The following is a 14867-nucleotide window of genomic DNA, read 5'->3' on the forward strand; positions in this document are numbered from 1 at the left end:
TGCATTTACTGGCTTTGATGTAATGAATTGAGATGTTTCAACAATATTGTAAGGGTTCCCAAACAGGGAAACACTGTTTGGGATCTTCTTCTCCCTGCTGCTCTCACATGCGTTCAAGTCTTCAGAAGAAGGAATTTTCCTCCACACAAGATCAGGTGGCAGGTTGTTCAACCTTGCCCGGCTAAGAGCGAAGACCAAAGTACGGAAAGTCCTCACCAGGGAACTCCTCTTTGCTGACGATTCTGCAGTAACATCTCACACTGAAGAGTGTCTGCAGAGACTCATTGACAGGTTTGCGGCTGCCTGCAATGAATTTGGCCTAACTATCAGCCTCAAGAAAACGAACATCATGGGACAGGACATCAGAAATGTTCCATCCATCAATATCGGCGATCACGCTCTGGAAGTGGTTCAAGAGTTCACCTACCTAGGCTCAACTATCACCAGTAACCTGTCTCTCGATGCAGAAATCAACAAGCGCATGGGAAAGTCGTCCGCTGCTATGTCCAGACTGGCCAAGAGAGTGTGGGAAAATGGCGCACTGACACGGAACACAAAAGTCCGAGTGTATCAAGCCTATGTCCTCAGTACCTTGCTCTACGGCAGCGAGGCCTGGACAACGTATGTCAGCCAAGAGCGATGTCTCAACTTATTCCATCTTCGCTGCCTCCGGAGAATCCTTGGCATCAGGTGGCAGGACCGTATCTCCAACACAGAAGTCCTCGAGGCGGCCAACATCCCCAGCATATACACACTACTGAGCCAGCGGCGCTTGAGATGGCTTGGCCATGTGAGCCGCATGGAAGATGGCAGGATCCCCAAAGACACATTGTACAGCGAGCTCGCCACTGGTATCAGACCCACCGGCCGTCCATGTCTCCGCTTTAAAGATGTCTGCAAACACGACATGAAGTCCTGTGACATTGATCACAAGTCATGGGAGTCAGTTGCCAGTGAACGCCAGAGCTGGCGGGCAGCCATAAAGGCGGGGCTCAAGTGTGGCGAGTTGAAGAGACTTAGCAGTTGGCAGGAAAAGAAACAGAAGCACAAGGAGAGAGCCAACTGTGTAACAGCCCCGACAACTAATTTTATCTGCAGCGCCTGTGGAAGAGCCTGTCACTCTAGAATTGGCCTTTATAGCCATTCCAGGTGCTGCTCCACAAACCACTGACCACCTCTAGGTGCTTACCCATTGTCTCCCGAGACAAGGAGGCCAAAGAAGAAGAGGAGAAGGGAAGATTGTAAGATTTATAAGATGTATAAATGCAATATTTTTTCTTTAGAGGTGAAGGGTTGTTAAGCAAATCAAAGCATCAGGCTTCATGTTAATGGCTTGGTGCTCTCTGGGTAATATGGTCAGGAGATTTATTTTCTAGACGCTATTGCTTCCCAATGCGTACTCTGCATTCATTTAATATGCCAGTGTTCAGTCTGACGGGCGTCAGCTCTCGAGACGGGTGTAACGAGTGCAGGGTTACAGACCCAGTACGACGCAAATTGTCAACTAATAACTGGCCTATCTGCCAAGGTCAAAGCTTCGTCAATAATACAATTTATTTGCTTTGTGGATGAGAGCAACTAAACAGTCACTGGCCTGGGGCTGGGTAAGTGGGCAGTGAGTTTAGAGGCCGAGTTACATACTTCAAGCAGATTTTTCAACTGCCTGTAAAACCAACAGGTGAAGAATGAAGATTAGTTCCTATGGTGTGCTGACGATTATCATCCCGCTTTTTGATCAACTGCTTCAGAATTATGCCAAGCAGTTTTCCTGCGGGGCTGCTCAATCTTTCCCCTCCTCCTCCCAGTGACACTGAAGCTCATTGGAGCAGCCCTCATGTCACCAGAGCTGACATCAGTAACGTCAGCACAGGCTCAACCAACATCAGCAAAAACAGATTATCTGCTCAGTATCACATTGCTTTTTGTAGGAGCTTACTGTGTGCAAATTGGTAGCCACATTTCCTTCATTACATCAATGTCTACACTTAAAAAGTATTATAGAAATACAAGCTCTTTCTTTATCTTTTTTCAGTTCATTGGCAAGTCATTTACAGAATCTGTTACACTCAGGAAAGCCCAAATGGATGCTGAATTCCATTGCTTGGCACTAGTTCTGGTGGAGCACATCTGTCTATGCTCATTACTATAACAGTGCAACACCATCAAGGACCATCCTACATCACCCAGAGCCACTCACTAACAATCTGAGTCAGTTCCTTTGTTTCCCATGAGGGATTTACCATGATTCTAAACCAATAAGAATGCTCCATTTTGGTTGCCTCTCACCGCGATACGATCCATCAACGAGAAGTTACTGTTGATTTCTGCTCCATTCTGCTTTTAGATCAGTGCGATTTGCATTTTCTAAATATTTCCTGGATGTAAATCAGGTGACAAGTTCACAAAGGAAATGTTATATTACACTCAGGATGTTGTGTTTGAGTATTGTGCCCAGTTACAAAATAGAATGGGAACAAAGGAGAATTTTGCCTCATTTGGATTCTACACAATGGGTTTAGCCAGCAGGAATCCTGTCCCATGCAGATACCTACATTGGATGAGTACAGATTCAAGGCTGAAATGGGGACCGACAACTCCTAAAGGCAGAATGAAACTTCAACACTTTGCATGCCTTCAATGATCATCATTCTCTCAACAGTCCTTGCCTGGAGGAAAGATTGCTAGTGTGAAAAATATTATCATTTCATACTGCTCATAGGAGTAACCATGTCCCATTGCAACCCTGAACCCCAACCAGCTCACTTCTAATGACAAATATTTGCCCTCTCCCACCCCATAGTTCCTGGGCATTTACATCCTTTGAGTGAGATTACAGGCCAGATTTCCAAGTCTGCTTGGGGGGGATCTGTAACAACATCTTCTGCCCGCCCCAGATGTCAATGAAGAAGTGGGGACAGAGTTCCTGAGTTTACCGAGGACATTCGTCCATTCATATTCTTAAAAGACCTCAGTGCAACTCACACCTGTTGAGATCTGGCCCAAGTAGCTTATAAGCATTCTAAATGCCAAAATGTTTTGCTGGAGTAAAGTGATCAATCCCTAAGGGGGTTGATCGTCGTCTTTTCTTGTCAGGACTAGCTCCAACGGGACCTGAAGAATTTTAAAAAGAAAATCTGGGCCTTGGCAGCTCTTTCTTCCGCCTTACAAGGGCAGATTGGTCCTGGCGAAACAAATAACCCTTTGCCTGGAATTGGAGACAGGGGTCCTGCCTATCAACTTCATGAGCGGTGGAGGGCCTCCAAGAATCTCCAGACCTTTGTGTTTTGGGGTATTAATGGGCTATGGGCGGGGGTTAAGGAACCTCTTACAGTTCCACCTCCGATTTAGAGCCAACCTATTATCCATCAAAAGATGAATTTGTTCCCTTTTATTCATAGCACAGTCACCAATTCCAGCTCCTCAAACCACTTTCAGATGATTGCAGTCCTGCTTTGCCAAAAGCTCAGCCCCACCAGTCCCCGCCTGCCATCAGCAGATTCAGAAGTCACTTCCAATTTGGGGCCGATCCCTGGAGCAGAAACACTCACACACCACAAACTTTTTAATCTAAAGAGCAGCCATGTGGTGACTCAGAGAGGAATCTGCCGGCTGACCATATATAAAGGCCATACTGATAATGTGCTGCTTCTCTGCTGGTTACTGCATGGGCGGATACTGATGGTCCTTCAAATTATTTATCTGGAACATTTTGTTATGAAAACAGTAATTCACAAATAAAAGACATGGTCCCAACAGCTCAGTGGATACGTGCACTTTACACTATGGCACTGAGTCATGCAAGTCAGCAACATCAGATTCAAAGCATAGTTTGTGCTCAGTTGTCTGATCTCACTCACAATGCGGGTGGTCAGATGAAGGGAGTTACTTTTGTCTGCAGCATTTTTGGTCTAGGGAAATTAGGAAAAAAATGTCAGCTAGAGTTCCCATTCCTGATTGCTCTGCAGTGACCTGTTCCTGGAAAGTGCAGGTCAGATGAAGGGCTGGATTTTATTTGAATGTGAGCTCACTGTTTAGGGTAACACACGAAGAATAATTGACTTGGTGGGTAAGGAGAGATGCCAGAACCGTTGAACTCTAACCCGGGGGAAGGAGGGGAGAAAAAAAATCGCCAAGTTCTCTCTGTGTATTCTCTGCATCTGTTAAACGCAACTGGAAAACTCAGACATATTTACTTCATGTTTCCATGTACTCTCTCTCTTGAGCAGCGAGTGAAAGATCAGAAAATAACACTGTAAGTGCAGCATAACTGAATCTCAAGAGCAATTAGGGATGGGCAATAAATGCTGCCCTTGCCAGCAATGCTCACATCCCAAGAATGAATAATAAAAAATTCCTCCAATAATCCAATTTAAACAGGAACTTCAATCCTTGTAAAGGATGGTCATAGAGTGATACAGCACTGAAACAGGCCCTTCGGCCCACCGAGTCTGTGCGACCATCAACCACCCATTTATACTAATCCTACATTAATCCCATATTCCCTACCACATCCCCTCCTACATTAATCCCATATTCCCTACCATTCTCCTACCTACACTAGGGGCAATTTACAATGGTCAATTTACCTATCAACCTGCAAGTCTTTGGCTGTGGGAGGAAACCCACGTGGTTACAGGGAGAACTTGTAAACTCCACACAGACAGTACCCAGAACCGAACCCGGGTCGCTGGAGCTGTGAGGCTGCGGTGCTAACCACTGCGCCGCTACTGGTGCACTAGAGGAGATAAATGTAAGAATTTCTCCCGAGTGTTGTGTCCAATGTTGCAGACCAACCGATAACACAACCAATTTCACCTTCCCTCAGCCTCGAGATCCACAGAATCCATGCCAACAAGCTCAGCAGATTTGGACTTCATTAAAGAGGATTAGACTGGATAAAGCATCTGTCAAAATCATTAAACTCTGGTAAACTTAATCAACTTAGATTTATTTTCTTCAATTACCTTTAGTCATTTTCTCTTAACCCTTTCAGAAGGGAAGTTAATTTTTGGATTTCAGTGAATGTCTTGGAAATGAACCAACTTTTTTCTGGCTGAGGTTTGTTGGTCATTTATCGAAGGTTTATTGTGGGATTATGTTTCAGCTTTAATATTCTGAAATTAACGTGATATCGCCAATAAAGATGGCATGAGCTCATTTTAACTCAAAATTCTTTTTATTTCTACTCCTTCCAGCTTCTATCTGAACTTCATTGTTGACCTGTTCTTTTACACTTCACCACCCATGCCATGGCTCTCAGTCTCTGTGCAGCGGGGGATTAAGGTTATGTTTCACAATTTCACACAATGTGGTACATGAACCACCTGCCAGGCAGAAAGGGGCTCGACAGATTTTCTAGTCTTTTTGTTGGTCAACTGTGAAAGTGAAGGGATGGAATAATTTCCCATTTCAGACACTGTTTAAAAATAAGGTGTCGCCCATTTAAGACAGAGATGAGGAGAATTTTTTCTGTCAGCAGGTCACGGGTCTTTGGAATTCTTTTCCCAAAAGGCGGTGGAAGCAGAGTCTTTGAATATTTTTAAGGTAGAGGGAGATAGATTCTTGATAAGCAAGGGGGTGAAAGGTTATTGGGGGTAGGTGGGAACGAGGAGTTAAGGTTACAATCAGATCAGCCATGATCATGTTGAATGGCGGAGCAGGCTCGAGGGGACGAGTGACCTACTCCTGCTCTGAATTCGTATGGTTGTATGTTCGTATGTACACCTAGCGTCAGCTTCAATATGTTCTTTAATATCTGCCATCCTAGGGTCTAAACCTTCACACAAGCAGAACTTGCTTAACTGCAGTTAAAGCTCTTGGAAGACACATTCTAGTCCACGTTTTCAATTTAAATAAAGCTGCTGCATAAACTAGCCAGCCTAAGCATCCACTCCCTTATTATAACAAGTGTGAGCTGCCATGTGTACTGTTGAAACATGCAGAGCAGACGGGCTGAGTTCGCAATGCGCTGGTTGAATGCTACAAATAGTCTCAGTGGTCCAGAATTAGTTCGGCAGTATGGGGTGGGGGCGAATACACTTTCTAATTAATTCTGCTGGAAACTGTGCATTGTGTGGGTCCTGCACTGGATTTGACTGTGATCCACCTTATAATGGAATGGCCAGCCTGCAGTCACTGTCTGGACTCGTACATGAAGCTTAGCCACTTGGGCAAAGGATTGGAAGGGCGGGGGAGTGGGGGGCTGGGGATGGTCAATACTTGTGGAAGCCTAACCCACCAAGTGTCAGCATTCTGAGGAGAGGGCAGGGGGTGGGAAAAGATAGTGGAAGTGCCCTGAACGATAGAAACTGCATCAAAACGGGAGTGTTGAGGATCGGAGGGAACCGAACAAAAGCACTCGCTTTCTAAGGGATATTAGCATCAAAAGGAAGTTCCTCACCTTCTTGAAGAGGCGGACAGAGTCATCGCTGACCTGTGTGAAGCGTGGGATAATGTTGTTCAGGTAGATATCGCTCAGCGTAGTGTGGTCCTTGCTCTCCCTCCTGACTTGGTTCAGTAGCAAATACCAGCAGTTCACAGGAGACAGGATGTTCTGGTCCTTCCTGCAAAACAAAATGTGTCAGAGGAAATACTAAAGGAAAATGATAAAGAAAGAACTTGCAACTGTTCAGCACGAGCCCCACAACATCCCAAAGAGCTGCACAAGTACTGAATTACTTTGAAGTGCAGTGATAGCTTTTATGCAGGCCAGCATAAAAGCCATTTCATAGAGCAAGAGCCCACATATTGTAGACTTTAAGGAGGGTCTTAAAGGAGCAGAGAGAGGTGGAGAGCTTTAGGGAGCGAACTGCAGAGTTTGAGTCCACACAGTTGAAGGAACGACCACCAATACGTACTGCATTCAGCCTCAGCATCGTAGAGCTGGTGAGATAAAATTAAAGAACCTGGATTCATGCTCTCAATCACTGCCCACTGGCTCTCTGCCAGACAACACAAGTGTGGATAAGATCAGGTTCGCCTCTGATACCACGAGCAGATAACCTACATTGGACTAAGCTCATGTATAAGCAATGGTCAGACAGGCAAGGTACCAGTCGGCTGTTGGCCCAGGGCTGGAGAATCGACAACAGCTAGGAGTCAACGTCTTCAAGACAGGAGGAATGAAAAGAGAAAATATCCAAACCCTTGAGTTCAATAAGACTCAGTTCAAGGGGCTCCAACCTCCAAGACAATCTTCAGAAATAGAAGGTTAAACTCAAGGAAACTGCTGAGAGCTTTCCGATTGGCTGCAGGAAGGTGAGGCACTGTCAGGATGGACATGTTGGGTGACCAATGGTGGGAGTGTGGGAGCAGGGCTTTTGGAGACAAGAGGTCATGTGATGAATTCTCTAGGAATACATTCAACCAGAGTAGGCAAACCTACTCAGTGCTGAAAGGGTTAACAGTACTGGCCTGAAGCCAGCAGGTGCCAGAACACAAACATGCTGGAATAAGCAGGACAGACGGGTTCTTAGGCAACTTGCTCTAAATATAAACTCAGCCACAAGAAGGGGGAAATCCGAACCTTCACATACTGGTGAGATCATCAAAATCCAGCCCAGCAGCTGAGAGACTGAGATCACAGACTGTCCACAGACGGGAACATCAGCAACACGCAAGTGCAGAACTGTGACAGTGTGTGTAATTTTAGGTGCCAGCTGTGGCTCAGTGGGTCGTCACTCGCACTTCTGTGTCATAAGGTTGTAGGATCAAGCACCACTTCAGAGACAAACACAAAAGTCCAGGCTTCCAGTACAGTATTGAGGGAGTGCTGTGCTGTTGGAGGTGCTGTGTTTGAGATGAGACATGAAACCAAGGTCCGACTTGTCCACTCAGCTGGATGTAAAAGATCCCACGGCACTATGTGGAAAACAGCAGACAAGTTCTCCCAGGTGTCCTGGCCAATATTTATTCCTCTGCTATCATCAAAACAGATTATTTGGTTATTACCATATTGCTGTTGGTGGGAGCTTACTGTGCACAAATTGGCTGCTGTGTTTCCTACATTATAAAACTGACGACACTTCAACAGTATTTCATTGGCTGTAAAACTCTTGACATGTCCTGATGCCATGAAAAGGGCAGCCATTGATGGGTGCGGGTCTGTTACGGAGAGAAGGTGAGCCATTGATGGGTGCGGGTCTGTTACTGAGAGAAGGTGAGCCGTTGATGGGTGCGGGTCTGTTACTGAGAGAAGGTGAGCCATTGATGGGTGAGGGTCTGTTACTGACAGAAGGTGAGCCATCGATGGGTGAGGGTCTGTTACTGACAGAAGGTGAGCCATCGATGGGTGAGGGTCTGTTACTGAGAGAAGGTGAGCCATCGATGGGTGAGGGTCTGTTACTGAGAGAAGGTGAGCCATCGATGGGTGAGGGTCTGTTACTGAGAGAAGGTGAGCCATCGATGGGTGAGGGTCTGTTACTGAGAGGTGAGCCATCGATGGGTGAGGGTCTGTTACTGAGAGAAGGTGAGCCATCGATGGGTGAGGGTCTGTTACTGAGAGAAGGTGAGCCATCGATGGGTGAGGGTCTGTTACTGAGAGAAGGTGAGCCATCGATGGGTGCGGGTCTGTTACTGAGAGAAGGTGAGCCATCGATGGGTGAGGGTCTGTTACTGAGAGAAGGTGAGCCATCGATGGGTGAGGGTCTGTTACTGAGAGAAGGTGAGCCATCGATGGGTGAGGTTCTGTTACTGAGAGAAGGTGAGCCATCGATGGGTGCGGGTCTGTTACTGAGAGAAGGTGAGCCATCGATGGGTGAGGTTCTGTTACTGAGAGAAGGTGAGCCATCGATGGGTGAGGGTCTGTTACTGAGAGAAGGTGAGCCATCGATGGGTGAGGGTCTGTTACTGAGAGAAGGTGAGCCATCGATGGGTGCGGGTCTGTTACTGAGAGAAGGTGAGCCATTGATAGGTGCGGGTCTGTTACTGAGAGAAGGTGAGCCATTGATAGGTGCGGGTCTGTTACTGAGAAAAGGTGAGCCATCGATGGGTGCGGGTCTGTTACTGAGAGAAGGTGAGCCATCGATGGGTGAGGGTCTGTTACTGAGAGAAGGTGAGCCATCGATGGGTGAGGGTCTGTTACTGAGAGCAATCCAAGGGGGTGAATTATAATGTCACACAGCATAAAAAGATGCGTTAATGCAAATGTGACTTCCTTTGGTGTACATAAAACAGATCCAGTGACAGCTGTCAAATATCAGTTTCTGCTGCTACAAATTGCTCAGACTGAGAGTAGTTTGCAATGAGGTTCTTCTCTGGACAAGTGTTACCATATTTCCACAGATCAGAAACCTACAGATTGCTCATTATTTAAATCAGGACTGTGAACTCCAGGTGTACCTGGAGTTTCTAGGGCACTGATTCCAGGGTAAGCCCAGCAGGGCTCTATACGGGCTCCTCATTCACTGAAATCCACTCAGACCAGCCCACACGCTGCACAACACCTAGAGCTCTCCATTCAAGTGACCCAGACGCCCTTCTCCTGGACAAACAAGGGGGTGTAACAGATAATGAGCATCACAAAGAAAAATGGAGCAAATGGATTCTGGAGAAAAAAATTCTCTTAAGAGCTTGAGCAGTTCAGCCGACTGGAATGTGGACTGGCACAGAAACGGAGCACAAATTAAGTGAAACTGCCCAGTGGGGAATATCTGTATTACACACATTACATCCGTAAATATTCCTAAATGAAACCATGGCAGAGGTCCCCAAGCAATTAAAAGCCTTTATAGATCTTTTACCAGTCCTGGGTCACATGCGCATGCCTACTCTACTAATGGGAAACACACTGAGTGCGGAGAAGGTCTCGCTACCCTTGAGGGCTTACAGAATTAAAATCAACATTTTGATGAAATTTTAATAGAGCTCTTTCACACTAGTTTCAGAACCCTACGTTAACCCTTAACCTGCAGGCTTTCTCGAAGAAACCCACGCCCCCCCAAGTTGATATTATAAGTTTTTGTTAAGAGATTGAAAGCTAGTGAAGGAATGGAGAATGTCAATATATCTTTGAGGCTGTAACTGTTATCATATATAAGAGCCTTGGCTACTTCTAATCTTCGCATGGACACATCTAATTCTTCATTCTTTACTGTACATGTAAACAGATACGCTATTTGTGTTATGTCCTGGGCTAGTGCAGTGGAGCCTTTTCAACTCTTGCTGTGTTGAACTGATAACACTCAATGCAAAATCCAAGATCAAAGATCAGGAATGAGGTGATCCAGTGACCTTTAAGCTGAGTTTAGAAAGTGGGACCGTGTAAGAAGTTAGAAGTTGAAGTGGACAGTATCAGGAGCTTGAGCTTTAACTGGTTGAAACTTGGGATCTTCTGCAATATTTATATAGTACCTTTGATGTAATAAAATGTCCCAAGGCACTTCACAGAAGGGTTATCAGACAACATCTCTTGTAATCTCAGTGTTGGCTGTGCGTTTGTTTGGTCATTTAACCATTAATAAACCTACAAATGATTAACTTGGTCTCAAACTCACTCTTGATAGATAGGTACAGGACTGCAGCCTCTGCCTATAGCATCACAGAAGTACATTGCTTTACATTACAGAATGATTTAAACACACAGCATGCTCTGAAGTATCTAATCAAGGAGCTCAGGGGTGGGTGTAGGTTATACATAATATAACAGATACTGGGAGTGAGTGATAGGCTGGAAGCTAATTGAGGAGTTTTACTCAGTCGCTAGGATTAAACTGTGTCCCACATACTTGAACTGGAGGTGGTCCTTGGTACTCCTGGTTTTAGCCATGAAACGCTCGGCCAGCTTCTCCAGGTTCCTTGAGTAGTCCATCTCGATCTCGGATTTTTTCCGGAAGAAGTCCTGCAGGTCCTGAAGGAGCTGCACCCTGGCCTCTGATTGTTGGTCTAAACATTTCAGCTGTTCCAGGAGCTGAGCTCGGATCTCTGCGGCAAGATAAAGAAATATGTCAGGAACTCAACAAACAGGCACAGTCAGCCTCTGACTTCAAATACAGTGTTCTCTCATTATTATAGCTTCTCATAACCAGGTCATTTTCTCTTAAAAGTGAGTACAGACAAGCACTCAAAGGATAAATTCTATGGTCCTGAGGAAATCCTGTGTCATGTCTGCCCTACTCTAATATGTCAATAAGATCACTCCAAAACACAGACTACCATATCGAGGAGGTAGGTGCAGCTCAGGTCTCCAGTGCTAACACTAACTGGGCCATACACCATCCCAACAGTGTGATTTAAACAATGAGATACAGAATGATCACAAGGGGCTTGAGTGAAATAATATTTTGACCCATAGAGTCAGACACTATAGTCCATTTATGACCTTTAACCATGCCTTACGTTGGCTTCTTAGAGCCTGTTACAGTGGAAAAGAGTGAAAGAAATCAGCTGAAAGATCAGAACGTTGCAATCGCATAAAACCCGAGAAGCAAAATAAATCTCCCCAAATAAAGCAAAATATTTTCAAAAATTCTGTATTTCATTTTGCAGAAATCAACGCCATTTTCCATCATCTCTCAGCACAAATTTAATTTACTCTGTTCTTAAAGGCCAATTGGGAAGTTTCAACAATGATTTCACATTTCTCTGGATGACTTTACTTAAGGACATCTGTAGATTACATCTTTGAGATAACAATAGGATCTAATTATTTTCTTTCCATCAAAGTCTTTGAACTACAGATCTCCTGGGGCCTACAGGCTAGGCGAGCAGCCTGCTTCCAGGCCGCTGTTAGGTTTTCCGCCCAAACCCTATTATCAGCTCTTTCTCAGATTTTCTTTTCCCCTCTGAGAATGTTGCCAACGCAATGAAGACCAGAATTTCAGCAATGGGGGTGGAGCAAGTCAGCTATTGAGCACAACTTTCTCCCTCTCCCTACACAAATTTAGTCAGTCTTTTGATTCTTCTCTGAAACACAGACCAGAAAACCTCAAATACAGAAACCTGAATGCAAGAGATATCCAAATGGGAATCAGGTCTATGTCCAGTCTGTTGTCATTAGGCAACAACACACACACACACAAACATCTACTGACTTTGTAACAGATTTGAAATAAAGGAAAACACTTCCACGCAGAGTTTAATAAAAAGACTGACTCGAAATGTTCAGCATAATGAAAATAAACACAGTTAACCTCAAAGCCTCAGGACAGCTGCAAAGCTCAGAGTTCTGGTACAAGCTTCAGGGATTCAGTGAGAATGATGGGTCACTGAAGGCCACACAGTCTCTGCTGAAGTGTTATGTGCTTCTCTTTGAGCAGGTCTTCTCCAGCAGTCAACCACACCTTCCTGTCACTAATCTCCATGTCAACGAACCTTCTGCTCATGCAACATCTTGAAAACTGCACAAGTCTTAAATGTGCAAAACATTTGTCATTTGGGGTATGTAGACACATAAGGTGTCCAAGTCCATCTTCCCCGCCCCCAAACAGACACAAGCTTCTTACAAATAAATAACTGTTGCTCCTCCAAGAGATAACTAAGATTGTTGGTCGTGGTTATAACTGCACCTGGTAAACCATTGATTAGTTATAGAGATCAGCTCCTCAACTTCTGTACTTTTTTCACTGGGATTTTCTTTTGCCCCCAAGTCACATTCCATCACTGAATCGTCAGGGTGCCTTTCCCAACGAATTGCCCTTCCCTTCCCAAACTAGCTCCGCTCTCACATGAGGTGCTGATTTCTTGCTAGCATGTAGTTCCAAAGGTCCCAGCACCCTCGACTAATTTGCTGAAATGGTCTTTCTTCACAATGTCGACAGACTAGCCATGCATGAGGGGCATCACAGCTGAGCCCAACTCTGTCCTCGGCTAGCGTGCAAAAAAATGAAATAATCAGCTGGCACAAGACTGTCCAATTCAGACATGGTCCCATCTCTGTGTTCCATCATAGAATTGTTACAGAATAGAAGGAGGCCATTTAGCCCACTAGCTCTCCGAGTGAGCAATCCACCTAATGCCATTCCCCGCCTTCTCCCCATAACCCTGCACATTCTTCCTTTTCAGATAACAGTCTAATTCCCTTTTGAATTCCTTGATTGAACATGCCTGCACTACACTCTCAGGTAGTGCATTCCAGATCCTAACCACTTGCTGCGTAAAAATGTTTTTCCTCATGTCACCATTGCTTCTTTTGCCAATTACCTTAAATCTGCGTCCTCTCGTTCTTGATCCTTTCATGAGTTGGAACAGTTTCTCTCTATCTACTCTGTCCAGACCCTTCATGATTTTGAATCCCTCTATCAACTCTCCTCTCAGCCTTCTCTTCTCCAAGTAAAACAGTCCTAACTTTTCCAAACCATCTTCATAACTGAAGTTCCTCATCCCTGGAATCATTCTTGTGAATCTTTTTTGCACTCTCTCCAATGCCTTCACACCTTTCTTTAAATGTGGTGCCCAGAACTGGACTCAATACTGCAGTTGAGGCTGAACCAGTGTTTTATACAAGTTTAAAATAACATCTTTGCTCTTGTACTCTATGCCCCTATTAATAAAAACAATGTATTAATAAAGCAGATACTGTATGCTTTATTAACTGTGCTCTCAATCTGTCCTGCCACCTTCAATGACTTATGCACATATACACACAGGTCCCTCTGCTCCTGCACCCCATTTAGAATTGTACTGTTTATTTTATATTGTCTCTCCATGTTCTTCCTACCAAAATTAATCACTTTACACTTCTTCACAACGAACTTCATCTGCCTCTTGTCCGCCCATTCCACCAACTTGTCTATGACCTTTTGAAGTTCCACATTATCTTCCTCACAGCTCACAATGCTTCTAAGTTTTGTATCTTCCACAAATTCTAATGCAGTGCCCTGCACACTAAGGTCTAGGTCATTAATATATATCATGAAGAGCAAATGTCCCAACACTGACCATTGGGGAACTCCACTACAAACCTTCTTCCAGTCTGAGAAACATCCATTAACCACTACTCTCTATTTCCTGTCACTTAGCCAATTTTGTATCCATTTTGCTACTGTCCCTTTTATTCCATGAACTATAACTTGCTCACAATTCTGTTCAGCGGTACTGTATCAAATGTCTTTTGGAAGTCCACGTACACCACATCAACAGCATTGCCCTCATCAATCCTCTCTGTTATCTCATCAACCCACACTACTAATCAACCATTGTCCCAAGAGAGAAAAACAGAGAAAAAGCCAATTCAGAAAATACTCTGCAAAATCCCTCTCTGACGTCTGAATTTCCTACTGAACACAAATTGAGAGAACGCCACCACAACAAAGGAGAGGGCCCAACACCACCTTCCAAGGACAAATAGAGATGGGCAATATATGGAGTGTCACCTACAGCCTATAAACAAACAAACAAAAAAATTGGGGTTAAAAAAACCTTTGGGAGATCCTGAGGTGTATTGATAAATATATGTTCTTTCTTTCGAATTTACTACTCATCAAATTTTACAGCTTGGAAGGAAGTCATTCGGTCCATTACGCCTGTGCCAGCTCACTGAAAGAGCTGTCCAATTTAGTCCCACAGCCCAGCTTGCTCTCCATAACCCTGCAAATTAGTTCTCATGTCCAATACATATCTTACTGCCTTTTGAAAGTTTCTATGGAATTTGATTCCACCACCTTTTCAGATACTGTGTTCCAGATCATAACAACCCTCTTGCTTAAGTTTGCCTATTTTGAACAATTACCCTTTCCTCCACTAACAAAAACACACCAAAACAGCATTCGACACTGTTATAACAGAGAGTTAAAACAGTGAAACATTCAGCTAATCCAATATGAACAAACTGTCCAAGGCTGAAATTTAAATAGAGGCAGATATTGAAAAGCTAAGATTAGCTCCATCAGGGAATTCTAATTTTGAGCTCTGCACAGATTTGACTGACATTC

General features: G+C 44.5%; 1 protein-coding gene across 2 annotated transcripts in view; it reads right to left on the minus strand.

The window, feature by feature from the left end:
• srgap2 (SLIT-ROBO Rho GTPase activating protein 2) overlaps positions 1–14867 on the minus strand; it is a 213617-nt gene that overhangs the window by 103496 nt on the left and 95254 nt on the right. For both annotated transcript variants that reach the window (XM_068057533.1, XM_068057534.1), the window contains 2 exons: positions 10725–10920; positions 6401–6563 (listed from right to left, as the gene is read on the minus strand). In XM_068057533.1, coding sequence (XP_067913634.1) covers positions 6401–6563; positions 10725–10920 — 359 coding nt within the window. The remainder of the gene's footprint in view (positions 1–6400; positions 6564–10724; positions 10921–14867) is intronic.

This window comes from Heterodontus francisci, chromosome 25 (assembly GCF_036365525.1).
Source record: "Heterodontus francisci isolate sHetFra1 chromosome 25, sHetFra1.hap1, whole genome shotgun sequence".
NCBI lineage: Eukaryota > Metazoa > Chordata > Chondrichthyes > Heterodontiformes > Heterodontidae > Heterodontus > Heterodontus francisci.